Source organism: Lissotriton helveticus, chromosome 4_1 (assembly GCF_964261635.1).
Source record: "Lissotriton helveticus chromosome 4_1, aLisHel1.1, whole genome shotgun sequence".
NCBI lineage: Eukaryota > Metazoa > Chordata > Amphibia > Caudata > Salamandridae > Lissotriton > Lissotriton helveticus.
In genome coordinates, this window is record NC_136063.1 from 58,976,362 (window position 1) to 58,997,519 (window position 21,158).

The 21,158-nt window shown below is 42.8% G+C and overlaps 1 protein-coding gene across 1 annotated transcript in view; it reads right to left on the bottom strand.

Moving 5' to 3' along the window:
* Positions 1-20,663, bottom strand: part of LOC144827857 (uromodulin-like) — a 254,678-nt gene extending 234,015 nt beyond the window's left edge. The window contains exons 1-3 of the mRNA XM_078686022.1: positions 20,642-20,663; positions 20,248-20,349; positions 9,975-10,192 (exon numbers count right to left, since the gene is read on the bottom strand). Of these exons, the coding sequence (XP_078542148.1) occupies positions 9,975-10,192; positions 20,248-20,349; positions 20,642-20,663 (342 nt within the window). The remainder of the gene's footprint in view (positions 1-9,974; positions 10,193-20,247; positions 20,350-20,641) is intronic.
* Between the last annotated feature and the right edge of the window lie 495 nt (positions 20,664-21,158).

Genomic DNA, 21,158 nt, shown 5'->3' on the forward strand with positions numbered 1-21,158 from the left:
ACCGTGACATATCGGCTCTGCAGCGCAAACAAAACCCGTAACGTAAGCGCGCCGGAGCACGCTTACAGATATATATATCTTTTTTAACCTTAATTAGATAAAATCCACACGTGCACATATCTTGAGGCCTTGCAAAGGCACATCAAACAAACAGTCCCTACAATTTTTCAAAGTTTTCTTGATAATCTATTCCATTATTTTTTTTTTTACTGTTTCTCTTGTTATGCTTACCGGGACGCTACCCGGTACGCGAACCGGACGCTCCAAAAACACAAGATGGCGGACTCCCGTTACGCTGCTGGTTAGCTGCCCGGTTCGCGTACCGGAAAGCGCCTCTACCGTGAAAAATCGCATTTTTTTTTTTTTTTGCCCCGCGGGGGACTTTAATATCCCCCTCATCAATCCTAGGGGGTCAGGAGGGGTTTACCTTGCCCCCTTTCCTTCATTTCCCCCTTCGTTTTTCACCACATCTTGTATCTCGAACCTACCGAGAAACAAGATGGCGGCCGCTCCGGACTGTTTACAATGTTGACAGCTACGCTGCCGGTTAGCTGCCCGGTTAGCTGCCCGGTGAGCTGGCCGGTTCGCGTACCGGGACGCGCCTCTACTGCGAAAATTTTTATTTTTTTATTTTTTGCCCCGCGGGGCACTTTAATATCCCCCTCATCAATCCTAGGGGGTCAGGAGGGGTCTACCTTGCCCCCTTTCCTTCATTCCCCCCTTCGTTTTTCACCACATCTTGTCTCTCGATCCTACCGAGAGACAAGATGGCGGCCGCTCCGGACTGTTTAGAATGTTGACAGACACCGGAGAGCCAATCAGCTTCGCTTCGCGAAGTTCCGTTACGCATCAGGTCCGCGTACCGGGGCGCTGCCCGGTCCGCGGTTACAGATATATATCTTTTTTTAAACGTTAATTTCTCAAAATCCACTGGAGCACATATATTGAGACCTACAAAAGGCACATCGGGCTACCAGTCCCTACAATTTTGCCAAGTTTCGTGCAAATCCATTCAGCCGTTCGGGCTAAAAGTGAGGCCAACCGCCCTATGGAAAACTCAATGTTAAAAACACGTTTTGGGACCCCCCTTTTTTCTCGACCCCCCCTGGACGAACCCCCCCCAAATTTCCAGGGGCTGCTCAGAAACAAAATGTTCCATTTTCCAGAAAATTTCAGCCAATTCCGTCCACAAACGCGAAAGTTATTAGACATAGAATTTTCAAAAATCCCATAGAGAAAAAATCCTAACTATATATACCTACTGGCGACCGCCAGTAGGTAATATATATATATATATATATATATTTTACCTAGATTTTTAGACAGATAGCTGGATAGATAGGCAGACAGACAGATACAGACAGACAGACATTACATAGTGGAGTTTGCCACTCTGTTATTGTAGTTATGTCAAATCACTTTGAAGCTTTGCTCAAAACATTCAACTAAAAAAGTTTATCAACAAATTTTTCAGTAGATCCATCAAGCATGGATCAAGAAAAAAGAAGGGGTGGTGTCCCAAAATTTTGATTTCCCACGTTAATTGCCATAGGAGAATTTGCTCTCTGAATAAATGGCAGAACCGAATTTGAGAAACATTTGACATTTAATGAGTAATTGTGGGGGGGTTTTCACAAATTTTGTGTAAATTTGTTCAGCCTTTTCAAGAAATTTGTGTTTGTAAAGTCCTTGTAAAGGGTTTAAAAAGGACATTCAGTCCTGTGGAAATACCACTGCCAATATGCACCAAACGCAAGCTCCTCTACGTCCCCATGCGGCCGGACAGCTAAAAGCGCCACCAGGACCCCTGATCTTTTGAATAACCAAGTTTACACGAGACAGCAACTGATGGACATCAGTAATAGGGATAAGCGAATTAACAGTGCATGTTGTAATTGTCAGGATATTCTTAACAGCTACTGATGAGAACAATGCCATTTTGTATTTAGCTCACAGCCTAAGGGTGACCACAGTAAAGTAGAGAATACAACCTCTCTAGGCAATTATATGATTTTAGGTTGTTCAGCTGAGTCACTCAGCTGCACTACTTAACATTAAATCGCTAGTTAAACATAGCTATGAATTCTCAGATTGTATTGAGCTGTATGGCCCTGACCTAATGTTCCTGATGGAAAATTGAACAGATCTTACATCGGAAACAGATTTGAGCATTGCTACACCAGAAGGATACTATATATTCAGAGTTGGCAGACAAGAAAATGGGGGGAGCGGTAGTGTAGTATATCGTAACCACTTTAAAGCTGTGTTTAATCAAGCCACACAATTAGTGGTGGAAGCTCTAATTTTCACCTTTAAGATCAACAATATTATGCATTTTAATGGTGCATTGGTATATCACCTACCTAGCTCCAAAGACATCTTCTTAGAGCTCATTCAATCATTTGTTGTGTTTTGCATGGAGTTTCCAAATTTTATTTTGCTAGGAAATTTCAATTTTCATTTAGGAAGTAGAGATAATAGTGACACAGAGCTTTGATCTTAATCAGATTGTCACTCAACCGACCCACAATACCATTCATACACTCGATTTAATTTGACTAATAATCCTGCAATTATTTTTGATAAAGTCTTACCACTAATGTAGACAGATCACAAAGCAGTTTTTAAAGAGTCGCCCATGGCAGAAAATAGACAGAGGTGAGCTTGAGGTTCTGCTGAAGAGCACACACCCGATTTAAATAATGAGGTAGGTATGTCGGTGAGCAATTTTACAGATTGGATAAACAAAGCAGCTATAAAATTAGCCCCTGAAAAAATTCTAAAAAGGGATAGGAAAAATCCTTCTGCCATGTGTTTCTCTAAAGAACTAAAAAACATAAACAAAACTGCAGGGCTCAAGAGCGTAGGTGGATGAAGGAATGCAATGACGATGAAAAAGAAAGTGATCAAGACAGAAAAAACAAAATATTATACAGAAAAATTAGAACAGCTAAAGACTCTTCATGTGACCTTTTTGAAATAAAAAGTGAAGCCCCTATTTGAATTCAATAACTCCTAGATTTTTACACCCTCGCAATTTTGTACAGAACTGGCCGAGTTCTTTCAGGCTACAGTTAATGATATTTATAAAGAATTCTCTGGCACCAAAAAGATTGACCAAATATTTGACACCACTATGCTCCGGTTGGATATCCAAGGAAGGGCCCAACAAGGGAGAAAGCGACACATATATCTTTGATAATTTCTCCATCTTAACTGAAAATAGGGTCAGAAGTTTATTAGAAGCTACCAATTTGGGTTCTCCTATGGACCTTGTCCTCTATATGTATTACATTTGTTCTCAAATCTCCATGCGATTGACTCCCGTTCTTAACAAGGTTTTAGTTTTAACGGATCACTGACAGAATATCGACAGTCAGAATATTGAGATACAATAATATCGACAGAATAGTAAGTACAAAAATATTGTTGTTAAAAATATTGTTGATAAAATATCTTTTTTATGTTTAAAAAATAATGTAAAATAAAGTAAATAATAGACATATAATTAAAAAAACATAGTTAAAATTATTAGGAAATGCTTAAACTTATAAGTAATACATATAAAAATAAATTAAACATATATATGTATAAAATATATATTCACTTAATAATATGTATACATAATTATTTTAATACATAAATTGTTAAAAAAACATAAAAAATGATTAATACATATATTTACACGTACATAAATAATATAAATCAAAAAACCTATAAAACACATTAAAATAATAATTTTATTCATTTTTTTAAAATACATTTAACACTACATTAACTAAAACCGTGGAGAAAATATTGGATAGCGGAGGGGATACTATTCCTACTCTAGGGAGTGCAACAGTAGGGCAAGTGTTGGATATCGTGGGTGAAAAAAATGACTCCAGTGAGTGCAACAGCAGGAAAAGTGTTGGATAGCCTTGGGGTAAAAATTACTATTCCCACTCCAGTGAGTGCAACAGTAGGGAAAGTTTTGGATAGTGTAGGGTTAAAAATTACTAGTCCCACTCCAGAGAGTGCAACAGTAGGGAAAGTATTGAATAGCCAAGGGGTAAACATTACTATTCCCACTCCAGTGAGTGCAACAGTAGGAAGAGTGTCGGATAGCGTAGGGGGAAAAATTACTATTCCCACTCTAGAGAGTGCAACAGTAGGGAAAGTGTTGGATAGCTTAGGGGTAAAAATTACTATTTCCACTCCAGTAAGTGCAACAGTAGGGCACGTTGTGGAGAGCGGAGGGGTACAAATTACTTATCCCACTCCAGTGAGTGCAACAGTAGGGAAAGTATTGGATAGCGAAGATGTACAAATCACTATTCCCACTCCAGAGAGTGTAATAGTAGGGAAAGTGTTGGATAGCGTAGGGGTAATATGTGCTATTCTCACTCCAGAGAGTGCAACAGTAGGGAAAGCGTTGGATAGCATAGGGGTAAATATTACTATTCTCACTCCAGAGAGTGCAATTAAATAATTATTCAAATTAAATAACCAATTAATAAATAATTTATGATGCATTAATTATAAGTACTAATACATACATATTAATAACCATGTTATTATAGTTAAGTTACTTCCCACCCTATTCTCTTATGAACCCCCAACCCGCTCCTACAAATAATAATAATATAATATCTATTGATCAATTAATAGTAATTAATAACCAATGAATAACTAATTAATAATACATTGTGTATGAGTAATAATAAATAAAAATTAATATTAATGTTTTAAAAAGTAATAATAATTAAACTACTTTCCACCCTATTCACCTATAAACCCACAACCCACTCTTGATAAAATAACACAATTAATATATTTATCAATGAATTAATTAATAATAAGCAATAACACATCAATAAATAATTAATTAATGCATTAATTATAAATAATAACAAATAATAATTAATAAAACATGTTTATAATTAAATTACTTCCCACCCTGTTCCCCTATAAACCCTCAACCTGCTACAGCAATAAATTACACAAAAATTAATTTTCAGAAAAGTAATTACTGATAAAAATGGAACACATATATTAAAAGAATCTACACTTATACCAAAAAATTACATCACATACTCTTAACACACATATTAAAATACAGAACACTAATATAAATATCAATATTATTAACAAGGATATTTTTACAAACGATATTACTGACTTCGATATTAAAAAAACATATTTCTCACCTTACTGTCGATGTTCTGTTCAACAATATACTTGCTGTCGATATTCTTGTACCTCAATATTTCATACTCAATATTGTTGTAGTTCAAAATAGACAACTCGATATTCTGTCTGTTCACCGTTTCAGGCCACTGAAAAAAACGTTTTGGGATACCCCCTTTTAAAGAAAGCCTCCCTGGATCGGAGAGATACTAAAAACTACTGACCCATAATTTTTAATTTAATTTTAATTTTAAAAGCATTTATAAAGCGCTCGTGTACTAGGCAGTTTCTTGGCGCTGAGAGATGACAGTAGTAAAAACAGACAGGCAGGGGACAATGGACTAGCAGTTAAACGCTTGCTGGAACAAAAACGTTTTCAGGGCCCTACGGTATTCCATGTAGGAAGGCAGGAGTCTGATTGAAGATGGAAGGTCGTTCCAGAAAGTGGGGGCCAGAACGGAAAATTTCTGGCCACCTGACCTTTTCTTCCTAAAGCGTGGCACTGCCAGCAAGCCCAGGGAAGAGGAGCGAAGAGCTCTGGGTGGGCAGTAATTCGTAATAGCAGAATTGATAAATGCTGGAGCAGTGCCAGCTCGGGCCTGAAAGGTAAGGCATCCCAATTTAAACAGTGCCCGCTGCTTAATAGGTAGCCAGTGCAGGGCTTTCAAAAGGGGAGTGGAGTGGTGTGACTTGGACAGGCCATAAACCAGGCGGGCTGCCTGGTTCTGGACCAGCTGAAGGCGGTGAAGGGCATATGCGGGAACACCATTATAAACGATGTTCCGTAATCAATTTTTGAGAGAACCATGGCCATTGTAATCAGTTTAAGGGCAGGGAAGGAGAAAAACCGGGATATTTTCCTAATAATCCGTAAAGAAAAAAAACAAGAGGAGACAACTGAACTAATGTGTGAATGGAGTCTAAGTTGATGATTGAGAGTGATACCTAGCGTTTTAACTGATAGAGAGGGAGTGGGGGAGTGCCCAGGGAAGGTGGCCAGAAAAGGGGCGACCAGGGGTTACCGGTACCGCCCGTCAGGACCAGCTCCGTTTTGTCCGGATTTACCTTGAGGTGGTTCGCATTCATCCATTCACGGATAAATAGCATCACGGACTGGAAGCTGGTTTGACCTGACGAAGCCGGGGACAAATTAAAAATATATCTAGGCTTCCTCTACCCCTTGGTACATTCTAGATGCCCACAATGTTTTGGATCCCTTTCAACACAATTGCAGACCTCAACGTCCTATGGAGTCAGCTCAAGTGATTGCCATAGAAGAGATGCGTAAATTGGTGGATCACAGAGGGCGGGTGTACGAATACTTCTCAGTCTCTCAGCTGCTTTTGATATGGTGAACCATTCAATGCTCGTCAGCCGTTTAGAGAGTGTCTGAATTAGAGGTGCAGCCCTTACTATCCTACAATCATCCCTATCCAACAGAGAGCAGAGGGTGTCCTTTAGAGATATCATATCAGACCCAATCTCCTTACCCAGCAGCGTATCACAAGAATCGTCTTTATTACCTACACTTTTCAACTTCTATGTCACTCCTCTGACGAAACTCATCCGGTCATATCGGTTTGTTGCAGTATCCTATGCAGATAACACACACTTATTTGTACAATACCATCTGATGTTGATGAGGAAGCCAGCAACTTTCAAAACTGATTGGCCAATAGAGTCATCTGGATGCAGGAAGACTGCCTAAAGTTGAATTCAGAAAAGACTGAAGAGATTCATTTTGGGCCAATCACATCTTTTTGGAAAAGCTGAGGTGGGTGGCAAATCTTGTTCACTGTACCCGCCCTGTTATGAAAGCAAAAACCTGGGAGTGCTATTTGACGATCAGTTGTGTTTATCAGCTTAAATTAAACAGTTCACCTCTTCATGTGTCCATCTCCTTAGAGTTGTGAGGACAATACTTTCATTCATTTCAGAAAAAAAGCAGAAAATGGTAGAGGTGGCCCTGGTATTACCTATGTTAGATCATTGTAATACATTGTATATGAGTACTGAGAAACGCTTGTTATTGACGCTCCAATCCCTCCAAAATGCTACTCCCTGTACTTTTTTGGGAATACCCATATGTGCTTCTGTCTACATTAGGAATCTTCACTGGCTACCTGTCAGTGAAAGAATCAAATTCAAGGCTGTGTGTATAGTCCACAAAGCTGTGCACAGAAGTGGTCCAGCGTAATTTCAAGATATCTCTGCCTGCCATGTATCATGATCATGGCAAGGCTTGTCTCACTTCAGAAAATAAATAAGGCAGGATGAGGAGAGAGAAGTTTTTCCTTCTTAGCTTGAAACTCTGGAACTCTATGCCTCTGCAATTGAAATCTGAATCAAATTACTCCTCTTTCAGAAAGTCTCTAAAGACATGGCTTTTACTAACATCATAACCTGTTATTTATCCTTAAATGGGTATTTTGTCTGGTTCTTAGTAACTGTGTTAGCATCACGACGCCTGAACAATTGCACTCCCTACAAAACGTTTACTTACTTACTCACTGAAAAAAACATGGAGCCCTGTGTTTGGACACGGGAGCTTTTTCTCCCATCTGCCATTTCACTACCAGGTTCTGCATGATCTGATTGGCTAGCTGCAAACCAGAGGAAAATGTTGTGGCTGCCACTACTTTACTTGGGGTCTAAATACTGGTGCCCTTAACTTCTATTAAAAGCAATATATAAATAGACAGGTTAGAGACACCTGGATCCTATCGTACTGGTGAGCAGGACCAAGAAATACTGCTGTGAATTCTGCAGAACTGTCAAGGGACCCAGTCAGCCTTCCTGCACTTGCACACCTCCACAATACCATATGGGTGAATCTTGCACACCTATCCCGTGGGAGTACTGGGGTACCTTAAAAGAATATACAAAATATATGAAAAAAATACAATGTAGGTTGGTGTCCATCGGCAACTCGTGGTAGATTGAGCACAGTACCTGGCTGAGTGCAAGGGCCTTCAGCCAACCACAATGCGCATGACTGAAGGTCATGCACGGTGAGAATTTGGAGTATTAGTGGGTTGGGCACAGGGCCTGGCCGAAGGCTGTTCAATTATTTTTGTTTTTATAAAACTAACTTCCTAGGAAGCAACAACAATTATGGGTGTGTCCCAGGGTGTGAGGGGTCATTGCTGTTTTTTTACCTTTTGATGAGTTGAGGAAGTATGCTGTTGATTTATTCAACAGGGTCTCTGCCAACGTAATGCCTGCCCAACAATTTTGCAGGCAGTGTTCTCCATCACAGTACCCTGTCAGTGAAACTTTAAATTAGGCCCAAAGAAATAAAGTCGGCGGGCGGGTGCTCATACCCCACTCCTCAGGGTAATATGAACTGAAGATGGAGCCATATGGCACCATCTAGTGGCTCACAGGTATATTTCTGGAAAAAATCTCTCCCCTAGAGATGTTTTAAAGTTGAGGAAACTGCAGTTAGAAATAGTATCCCCCATAAAGAGTGTTACCGAAAGCAAGTGACTTGTCCTTCTAAATTAAGACCCACAGGATGTGGAAAAACCATCTGCTCTGGCCTTTAATGCTGGAACAGGCCTTTAATGGCTGGTATAGTCCTCTACAGTGGGCTCTAAGGCTATAGTAGTGAACATTTAGCAGCTGTTAGACTCCACATGCAGCAACCATGCGTCTGCTGAGTGTCTAGCAGCTATTTGATTCCACATGAAGTAGCTGTGAGTCTTTTGTGTATTTAACATCTGCTAGATCTCCCATTTAGCAGCCGTGCATAGGCTGAGTGTCTAGCTGCACTTTGATTGCACATGAAGTAGACATGACTCTAATGACTATCTAACAACTGTTAGATCTCACCTGCACAAGCCTTGAATCTGCTGAGTGTCTACCAGCTGTTAGATCCCACATGGAGCTTGATGGTCTAGAAATCATAAAAATGTACCATTATGCTGGTGATACATAACTCTATTTGAAAGTCTCCTTTTATTCAGACATCCAAAGCCTCAAACATTGCCCGCACATCATCCAGACATGGACGTTCAGCACCTACCTGAAGATCTACCCAACCATGACAGAATTCTTGTTTTTTGTCAAAAACCTGGTATGACATGATAATAACATGATAATTTTGAATCTGAACTTAACCAAATGCCAAGTCAGTTGGATTCACCCTGGACATCAATGTCACCCTCAAGGAGCACACTGTCAAAAAACAAGGATGAACTGGAACCAGCTCTCTCAGAAAGTGACATCAGAATTGTTGTTTAAATCGTAGAGCTCTTGCATTTGGATAGTGTTTACTCTCTGCTCCATTACATTTCAGAATCTGCACTGGCACCGCTTAAAGGCATTCTACGCACCGCAGCAAGACTTATCCAGGGCCTGAAAAAATATGATCACACCACCCCCATCCTAATGGAACACCATTGACTCTCCTTGCCAACCACACTATCTTCTAAACCAACTGTATCATTCACAAAGCCGTCGCGACCATCATGCTCACTTATCTTGAAGACAAGCTCACCATCTCTGGGTATTTGTGGTATACTTTCAGCCGGGAAACCATCAGACTGCAGACTTAGAAGTGTAAAAAAGAGAAAACAAAAGACAGCCTACCCTTTATGTGATGCACCCAGGATCTGGAATAGCAACCCTGTCTCCTTCAGGACTACCCCAATGCTGCTCCAATTTAGGAAAGAGTTGAAGAACACTACTACACAATGCATTACTTCTTATGTATTGTCTGAACTGAAGTATACATGTTATATGACAACAGGCACCTTTACTAACTTAAAGGCCTAAAATGCACAATGTGTATCCTTTCTTACCACCATCTCATTTCCACACCATCCTGCCCGTGGAATGGCTTTAATTTGGACCACCCGTTCATTTCCCTCCAGCTTCAGAGAAGTTGTGACTGTGCAGTTTGTATCTTCAAAATGCATCTGTGTGAAGCTGTAATTGAACCTCTCCAGGAGGCACTTGTTGAGAGACACTGTCATTGCTGAAGCTTCGCACTGCACAGTGGGAACGATGTCACTGCGACCTGCAACAAAACACGACTGGTTGGGAAATAATCACATGCATGGACAGCTTATTTAGCACTCCTGTAGTTTACAATTCTGCATGACACGCCCTTTCTAATTGGTATGCCCACAATCAAACACAATAACCATCAAAGGCACACCGGGTTTTTCCGGCCCAATGCTTCAGCATATTTACACTGAGTACAGTGTTTCTCTTAAAGTATGTTGCTCATGTTGGACGTACATCACAGACACCAGCCCTAAGTATAGGACACAGAGGTCAGTGGTCGAAGCAAGGGGGAAGTCATGGAAGCTGAGTTGAGCTGATTGTATCTGTAACTGTTTCACTCCCTCTCTTTAGGTCTCTCCATAGCCAGCATTAGCTATGTGGAAAAACCTATTACCGACACTCAAACTCCACACAATGTACAACACACAGCATAGGTTTTTACATGCATATATAGAGGCATAAAGAAAGGGTCTTTTTGACTCTTCCAGGCAGTCATTCACCTGACTTGAGAAGTGAAATTTAGGCATTAGTTTCATGGGCAAGCCTTCACAATTTAGGTCAGTGAATGGGATTTAGAAGATCAATATATGAACTAAGAAGGTTATCTCTTATACAACTGCTTTACAAAAGCTGATCGAGATAATAACCATGACATTAAAACTTGTAGAGGGTCTTCTCAATTTCTCTGAACTCCCGCATTCCAGTATTTATCATCCTTCAACCATTCTCCCACCAGCTAGTCGATTCCTGCCATGAGAGTTGGGAACTATGACGGTCTGCGTGGAGGCTGCAAGGAGTGCACCTGCGTTTCCTGGTTAACCCGCTCTTTGGAAAATGTAAGCATGACCCAGTGTGGTCTCCTCCATAGTGGCTCCACCCTTTGCCTGTGCCCCGCCTCTTCCTTGGAACAATAGAACGTTCCGACATGACATTCCAACTGTTGAGAATGTGTTCCTCAGTGAAGAGCTGTGCCTGAGCTGTGCCTGTGCTGTAGCTGAGGTGTTACCAATAAACTTCTTTTCAAGCACATTGTCCTTCTGGCCATTCATTTAATGATTCTACACTGGCGGCAGAGAATGTGATTGAGCTGAAGACACCCCAACACGCCAGTATGAGCATGGGTTTGTCTGATCCTGGAAGAAGATTGTGGAGAAACCAAGGGATCATTTGTGGCAACTTTCCTGATGAGGCACTACATGTCTTAACAAGTGTTAATGTTAATCTAAACTGTGCTTGCGGAACCTTCAAGCCCTAGATGTAAGATGACTGATGAGCAGTGCGATGGTTTCTGTAGGCAAAATCTGACTAATGTCTATATAAAGTGTACCCGAACCACATCACCGCTACTGAAATGTGTAACTCTCAGCGCTTCCCAGCCTTAAACCGACTCTCACCCCAGAGACACAGTCAGCAATTTTTGACTTTGACTATAAGTATCATGTACGCTCATTTATCTGTGATTGGACTTGCAGTTGACAGTGCTGGGTGGCTGCCTGCTGGGTGATTGTCTGTCTTTGGCAAAGCAGCTACTTCAATGCAATCTCGTAACCGAGAGCTTTGCCCCTCCCAAGCCACTCCCTGAGCCCTTCTGCGCAGTCGGCGCAGCTCCTCACTATCGGCCCCAAGGCAGCATGGGGTGTTTAGAACTTTGTGAGGGCTGAAGATTCCTGTCAGCCCTGACTGACTATGCACGCCGAATGTAAGCTGGCGAACCTGACACCAGCAACCGAATTGCTTCATGGCCTGCTTAGCATACTCTCACTGGCTTCGCTCCAGATTCTCAGCTGCTTTGCCTGCCAATGTCCTATGCCTGCCACTTCAGGAAGGCTTGAAGAACCAAAAGAGAAATAACAAGCCTTGGCATAGCCAATAGGTCGCTCTTTTGGGGCCATATGTGTTTAGCCAAAACTTTTGGCTATGTTGTAGAGCATTGTGGCTGCTGTGCATCATGTTGAATGTGTGTTACCTTTATACAAACCAAGAAGGCATTATATACAACTGAACAACCTGATAAAAAATAAGAATTAACATAAATAATGTGTCCTAGTTTTTTTGTACTTGAACTGCTGGCAACTTCTTCCTGCCTGTTCTCATGCTTCTTTGTTATAATATTTGTTTGTTATGGGGAAGCAGGACATAAACAACATGGGAGTGGAGGTTGAAGAACAGTACTTTAATTAGAACGCGAGCAGCGAACGGACAGTGTGGGAGAAAGAACAGATGCCAGATTCCGAGGGCAGACTGACGTGATGCTTAGGCGATGTTTAGGGGATGCTTAGGTGGGGGGCTGATGCGAAATGGTGGTGGTGAGTGATGTTTGATGCTCAGGTGGTGCCACTATATGACGTGGATTGGAGGTATGTTGTGGTTTGTGGAGTTGTGGAGTTAAATTATGTTGTTTGTTGTGTAATTATGTGATGTGTTTTGGAAATATGTGGAGTTGAATTGTGTGGCCTGGAACTGTGGTGTTTAGTGAAATTATGCTTAGTAAAATTGTATCATGGCATGGAGTGCATTAATATTGATTTGTAGTATGTGGCATAGAGTGTGTTTATGTGGAATGTATTTATGTTGCATTGAGAAGAGTGTAATTATGTAGTGTGTAATTATGTGGCACTGAGTGGTATTATGTTGAGTGTATTTATGTTGCATTGAGTAGAGTGTAATTATGTGGTGTGTAATTATGTGGTACTGAGTGGTATGTGGAGTGTACTTATGTTGCATTGAGTAGAGTGTAATTATGTGGCGTGTAACTATGTCGCACTGAGTGGTATTCAGTGGAGTGTATTTATGTTGCATTGAGTAGAATGTCATTTTGGGGCATGAAATTATGTGGCACAGTGGTATTGTGTGGATTGTATTTATGTTGCATTGAATAGAGTTTAATTGTGTGACGTGTAATTATGTGGTACTGAGTGGTATTATGTGTAATGTATTTATGTCGCATTGACTAGAGTGTAATTTTGTAGCATGAAATTATGTGGCACTGAGTGGTATTATGTGGAGTGTATTTATGTTGCATTGAGTAGAGTGTAATTATGTGGGGGGAATTATGTGGCACTTAGTTGTATTTTTGTATTGTATTGTATTGTATGGCACATTTATAGAGCGCAACTGTCACCCCACAATCAGCAAGTCCGTCTTTGGAACACGGCGACCGGGAACACACAGAGGAGGGATACCGAGTTACAGTTCGCTTACCTATGGAAATTATTAACCAGGAACCAGCTTTGAAACTTTAAATTTTCGGATCCCCTCCCGGTACGGCTAAACACCCACACGTGCTTAGTATCATTTTGGAGCAAACGAGCAACATTGTTTTAATATAACCACACAGCTGTGTGATACACAGCTGTAAACCCGGAACTAGGGTTCTCTGCATATTGAATATATTGACAGACCCGTCAATTTCTTTACAGGATATCCCTAACAACCCGTATTCAGTTGGGCATCAACCTATAGATGCCTAAGTCTCTGTACCAGCCCTGAAGAGTCGTGTTGACTCCGCTTTAACACGACGAAACACGTGTCGGCTGATTGTGGATCCAATTAAACATCTTTTGAAAAAGAACTTGGACATAGAGATCTGCTGTTTTCTGCTACTTTATTATCACTTGTAATTTTATATGTCACACTGTTTTGTGGTTGCGAGAGCTTTGCTGTTTTACAGTGTATGGTAATCTTTGGATTGTCTAAGAACGGTTTTAGGGTCATTCCGTTCGCCCTTAACGCACCACACATTTGAACTCATTTCCCCACACAGTGTAACGTACACTTCAGGTAGAGTGCCAGCATCTGAAATTCCTCTAAAACCCTATCAGCTGTTTGTCTGTCACCCCACAGGTATCCTGGCGCTGTGATCCTCTATGGCCTGAGCACGATATTATAGTGGCAGCTGTAATTACAATGTCCTTGGGAAAAGATGAGTTTTTAGTCCCTTTTTAAAAGAGGATAAGTCACCCATGCTTCTAAGAGACAATGGCAGCGTGTTCCACAGCCTTGATGCCGTATAGCTGAAAGAACGACCACCCATTCGCATCCTCAGGATCTTAGGAACTACGACCAGGTAGGCTGAGGCAGAACGAAGGGATCTAGTAGGGGTGTACCAGGAGAACAGCTCCTGCAGGGAGATCGGCCCCTGACCGTGGAGGGCCCGAAAGACCAAGCAAAGGGCTTTAAAGTCGACACGTTGGGAGACTGGCAGCCAATGAAGATCCGTAAGTGCTGCCGAGGAAGAATCAAAGCGCCGACGAGAGAGTGCCAGCTTGGCGGCAGAATTCTGCACCCGCTGCAGTTTGCCCAACAAGGTTATGGGTGCCCCCAGAAGTAGTGCGTCGCAGTAGTCAAGTCTGCTTAAGATGATACTACACACTACTTCTGGTCTGGCATGGGCCGGGAGCAGGGGAAGAATCTTCCGCTAGGTGCGGAGCAACAACATACAGGTGGACACCATTTTATTCACAAAGCTATCCAGTTAGAGATTGGGTTCGAGCATCACCCCTAGATTCTGAACGGAGTCTGCCGCCGCTACCGTACCCTGAAAAGAGGGGGGCCAAAAATCCTGTGGTAAAGGCCGGGAGATGCGGTCCATCGAACAGTGCAAGACCTCGGTCTTAGATCCGTTGAACTGTAAGGAGTTGTTGCTCAACCATTCCGCCGTGGTGGTCATACAATGGTGGAAGGTCTCCTGTGACACCGCATTCTTACCTTCAAAGGAGAAGATAAGCTGGGTTTCGTCGGCATAGTTGGTGACCGCAATGCCAAAAGATTTAATTAACTTGACCAAGCGGCGGAGGTAAATATTGAATAGGATGGGACTGATGGCCGATCCCTGAGGCAAGCCCTGTTCTACCCTTTTGATGTTAGATTTAAAGGGTGACAAGGTGACAACCTGGTGCCTGTCACCAAGGTAGGAGATCAGCCAGTCCAGGGCCAAGCCCGACACCCCAGCCTCCTCCAGTCTCCTGACCAAGATGGCATGGCTGACCGTGTCTAACGCTGCCGACATGTCGAGCAGCACTGAAAAGGCTGCTCCACCTTGGTCGGCACGCGAACGAAGGTCATCCAAAACGGTCACCAATGCAGACTCTGTCCCATGGGCTGGTCTGAAGCCAAACTGCGCCACGTCCAGGCAAGCATTGGTCTCTAGAAAGTTGGACAGATGTTTTGTGGCCAGTTTCTCCAAGATTTTAATCAGGAAGGGGAGCAATGAAATCGGCCTATAATTTGCGTAGGGTCCAGCGTTTCCTTCTTCAGGAGCGAGGAAACCACCGCAAGCTTCCAGCTATCCGGGACCCGGGCGGAGGCCAGGGACTAGCAACAAATCACATGGAGAGGAGGAAAGAGCTCGTCACAGAACAATTTCCAAAATTTGTGCGGGAGTGGATCAAGGGAGAGCCTGAGCATACTCCGTCGGCTAAAGCACAGAAATCCACCAAAGAAGGAAAGGGGAAACTATCAAGCCGGGCTTTCCCAGCCTCCACCTCCATAGAAAAAGGCAGTGCAACAAGAGATGTTAGCTGGAGATTGGAATCTGACGGAGTACTCACCTGGCTCAAGATGGTAGCGATCTTGTCCTCGAAGGCCTTTGCCGACGAGTCACACAGCGATTGAGAAGCTGGGATAGCAGTTGCAGCGCAGGCCGGGCCTGACAAATCTTTAACAATTTTAAACAAGGCCTGAGATTTATTAGAGGCAGATAGTAATGTCTCCTCTAAGAACCTAGCTTTGGCGCATTTGATCTGCGCTTTATAAGCCGCCAGTTCTTGTTCGTAGAGAAGTTTATCAGAGTCAAGGTATTGCTTCCTCCAGACACGCTCAGCTCGCTTGCACTGAAGTTTGAGCTGAAGAAGACCCCTTGAGAACCAATGTGGAGTGTACCAATGTGGAGTGATTTATGTTGCACTGAGTAGAGTGCAATTATGAGGTGTGTAATTATGTTGCACTGAGTGGTATTCTGTGGAGTGTATTTATGTTGCATTGAGTAGAGTGTAATTATGTGACGTGTAATAATGTGGCACTGAATGATATTATGTGCAGTGTGTTCATGTTGCATTGAGTCGAGAGTAATTATGTGGCACTAAATGGTATTATGTGGAGTGTTTTTATGTTGCATCGAGTAGAGTGTAATTATGTAGTGTGTACGTATGTGGCATTGAGTGGTATTATGTGGAGTGTTTACTTTTGCATTGAGTAGAGTGTAAGTATGTGGTGTGTAATTATGTGGTACTCAGTGGTATTATATGGGGTGTTTTATGTTGTGTGGTGTAGAATTACGTGGCATTAAATTGCGTTTTGTGTGGAATTATGTGGGATGGTTTGGAGTAATATTATATAGTGTGGATTTATGTGGTATGTTGCAAAGTTGAATTTATTTCGTGCAATACCAATTGGCATTGTAAATGACAATGTTTTTGACCCATATGTTATATATAGAGTGGAGTGGACATATATGGTGTGGAGAGGAATTATGTGGTTTGGTTTGGAATTGTGTAGTGCGGAAATGTGTAGTGTGGAGTGCATGTGTGTTGTGGAATTATGTGACATGGTGTGCTTTTGAATTATGTGGATAATTGTGTTTGAGTGCAGTGGAATTATATGGAGTGGGATTGTGTGTTAGAAAGATTGGAAGGATTATGGCAGTATTAGTGGAATGGCAAACCCTGCTTGCCACACTGGATGTGCACGTGCCGTGCAATTACTAACACCGCATTAGTGTGGCTCGAGTCCCAAACGCACGATCCTGAAAGCTTTGTCTGCTGTTAATGCTCACGCGCCCTTCCGGGTTTGCAGCTGGAGAGGCAAGGGGGGCGCACCTTCTGGCACGAGCTATTCATCACATGCATCTGGATATTGTCAAGTCAACAACACTTAAATGGCTTCAACGTGCAGGAAGGAAATATGAACTGAAATTGAACAAATACTTTATGTAAAAATCAATACTGAGTGGGGGAAAATGCCCACCAGGGTATAGGTTCTGAAAACAACTACATTACATGGTTCGAACGATAAAGACAAAAATAAGGAAAGAATAGAATTGATGAACGTACAGACGGTGCAAGGCATCAGGGAGGTGATGCTTTGTTGGTGCCTGCAGAGCAGTTGAGGTGTGACGTACTTTCCATACTGTGTCGGGGAGGTGATGTCATGAATGTCGGCGGGGCGGCGGTTCCTAACAATGGTGCAATGACGACGGATTCGGGACTCATCCACATCGAGAATCGGCTCTGCGTTGATGAAGCACCGGCATCGATGAAGTCGGGGCTGTAGTGCAAGTTGGGATGGTGTGTTGTGAATGTCACAAGCGGTTTCCTCGGCCCTGGTGCAGGCAGCGGTCTCAATGATGGCTTCGGAGTCAATGTGGCATGGCATCGGCAGGCGTTGGTCCTACAGTGCAAGTTGGGGTTGTGTGTTGTGCTCTTCACCAGCGGTACCCATGGCTTTGGTGCATGTTACGTCATCACTCGCCAGCGTCGGTGTTGCAATTTCCTTTTGCTGCAGCTGACGCAGCAGTTCCAGATACAGCGAGACAGAAGGGATGTCCCTGAGACTTCGGAGAAGAGGCAATCTCTGTTTCAAGCCCTTGGAGATCGGATCTTCAAGCAGGTGACAAAGCAAACAGCAAAGTCCTTTTTCTCCTTTCCTTGGCATCAAGCAGCCACTGCAGGCCAACACCAGACCGCAAACAGCACAGGGGCAGTATTCCTCCTCAGCTTATCCTGCTCTTCTCCTTGGCAAATGTTCCTCTTGATTTCCCAGAAGTGATCAAAAAAGTCTGGGGTCTATGCCCCTCTTTTCATCCACAGAAATCCTTTGTTCTCTGAAGGCAGAGAGTGTCTGTGCCCAGACAAACCAGTTCTGTCTTCACTGGTGCAGCTTCCTGGCAGGGGGTGGAGACAGCATTGTTGAAGGCAGACCAGGCCCAGGCAGGTGAAAGGAAATCTCCTCCCCTCTAAATGCAGCCCAGGTGTGTTGGACCTGGCCCTATTTGGCAGGCTCACCCCGAGACTTTTTGCTTTTTCCTATCCTGTTTCTGTGACCTGGTGTTGGTGATTTTAGGCCTCTGCGCACTTTTTCACTGTGGTACAGTGCCCAGCCCTGACTCTTCAGACTTCTGGAGCCACTGCCCTTCTCCAGCCCCTTATTGTCAGAAACAGTGGTTCCTGTTTAATAATAGAATCATATACAGATAATAAAATGCACAATTGCAATGGAAGGGTTAAAATTATGTCATAGGGCGAAGAAACCATATACACCTATAGTGTTGGTTTGATACAATCGTATTTTATATTTGACAAACAAAATTCTATATACAAGGACGTTGGCCAGCAGCAGACAGACTGACGCTATTGTGCTGCCCGTGTAGTAGATCATCACACACTTTGAGGACTGTAATTATTGAAGGATTCGTCTTCATTGAAAAATACTCACTTCTATAGATGGGCGTCACACCACATGTAGGTACAGACCACCATATTGAACATTCGTGATTCACAGGTCAGCGCACCAGCACCTCTTGTGATTAACACCAACTCCAGAGTTCCTCATCACTGTCTTCATACACGTCTCTGTGTATCATCAACACAGTAACAGTGCTCAGCTAGCCACTGAGTGCCGCCCTCTGACATCATTTTAACCCTTCCATTGTGATTGTGCATCTTATTATCTATATATGATTTTATTATTCCACAGGAAACACTGTTAATGACAATAATTTACCCACTCAGGTTTCTTAGTGAGTTGTCCAATTCTTGACTTTTCCAACCCCTGTCATCCAAAAGCCAGACATGCAATACACAAACCTAGCAGAGGCACACTGGATGGTTAGGCAAGAAAATACCTAATTTCTAAAAGTTGCATTTTCCAACACAGAATGTAAAAATAACCCTCAGTAAAAGATGTATTTTAACATTCTGAGGTCAAGCGTACTAAACTTTATTTTCCCATCTTGTTCCCAGGGTCAGTTATGTTTATGAGATGTTGTAAACAAACTCCCCATTCTGGCCTATGGCAACAGATAGCCTTGCAATAGTAAAACATGAAATTGGCAGTCTTTCACTATCAGGACATGTCACACCCTTCAGAGCATGTCCTACCTTCCACATGCAATGCACCCTGCCCACAGGGGTAACTTGGGCATACCTTAGGGGTGACTGATATGTAGAAAAGGGAGGTTTTAGGGACTGGCAAGTGTGTGCACTTGGCAAGTCGACATGTCAGTCCCAGACTGCACACAGGCTCTGCAATGGCAGGCCAGAGTTACATTCTACAGGCTGCTTTGTTGGATGTCAAAACCAGTGCTGCAAGCAAGCCCACCAGCAGCATTTGATTTATAGGCCCTGGGCACACATACTGCATAGTACTAGGGTCTGACTGGTAAATCAAATAAGCCAATCATGGCATCACTAATCCACAATAACACTTTACAAAGGGAGCACAACAGTGGCATACTGCTCAAAGCATCTAGACCAACAAAAATGGAGTCCAACGCTCAGCAAAACACAGGAGGTAAAGGCAAAAATGAAATGGAAGGGAGACCCACACCAATGGTGCCAGGTCTAACAACATGGTTGTAACACAGTCATGGTTCTCACTCAAACTAAACATAGCTTGAAATGTAATAAGGGATGACATCAATGATGTCACTTTTGATGTCATGAACAATGTCATGTGTGATGTCATACACAGAGTAATGTTATGTTATGATCTGTTTATGTGTTAGATGCACTCTCATCCATGAGGGTATCCTGGTGCAGATGGGGTGGCATGAGTTATGGACTACACCACGACCATATCTGGTTAATTTCATTGCTGTTTCTTTTTCGTTGCTTCATATGCCTTCTGTCCATCTCTGGGTCAGCTATATCTGCATAGAGAAATGCTGCTTTCTGTTCTGGTTGGGGAAATGCATGTATGGATTATATTTTAGGTCTGTGTAGAGTGAAGATGCTGTGCTGTCTTACTCAATTGTGTTCATGTAGGTTCATGCGACTGTGGAGAGTGGTATTATAATGCTGCGCTCACTATATGTGAATGCATCGATACATAAGAACCTTACATACTTACTTGCATTTAGGTATATGTTTTTCTGACACTTGCACTCGGCATACCCTGCAATGTTCCTACACAGCTCATTATCAGCACAGGCAGGGTCACACTGCGGCACATCTGCAAAAACACAAAACAACAGATCAGAATCTTTGAAGACAGTCTCTGAATAATATGGTACCTTAACGACAACAATGCTACACACACCAACACTTTACGGCACTACTACTAAACACACCAGCAGTGTGACTCAGTTCAGCCCTCTAAACTGCTTGCTCAATGACAGCTTTTAATTCAGCGGCCATCCTCATCACGACTCTCAGGTCTATTATGTCTGTGTATTAAGATGTGCTCAGTGCCCCAAGTATTCAGCTCTGTCAGGCAATCCAGCAGGACAAAAAACATCATTCACATATGTACATGCCATCATACATGTTTACAGTTAGGAAGAGGGATATAAAGTGTGAGCTCTAGTCCCGGACACTGCAGATAAACTCCTGGTGTATTCTGCACACCCCCTGTAAGAGCCCTGCTGGTAAACTCCTGGTGTGTGCTGCACACCCCCTGTAAGAACACTGCAATGAACTCCTGGTGTGTTCTGCACACCACCTGTACGTGTACTGATGGTGAACTCCTGGTTTGTTCAGAACACCCCTCGTAGGAGCACTTCTGTTGATCTCCTGGTGTGTTCTGCACACCCCCTGTAAGGCCACTGCTGGTAAACTCTTGGTGTGTGCTGCACATACCCTGTAAGGGCACTTCTGGTGATCTTCTGGTGTTCTCTGTACACCCCCTGTAAGAGCACTGCTGGTGAACTCCTGATGTGTTCTGCACACCCCCTGTAAAGGCATTGCTGGTGATTTCTTGATGTGTTCTGTACACCCCCTGTAAGAGCACTGTTGGTGATCTCCTGGTGTTTTCCGCACACC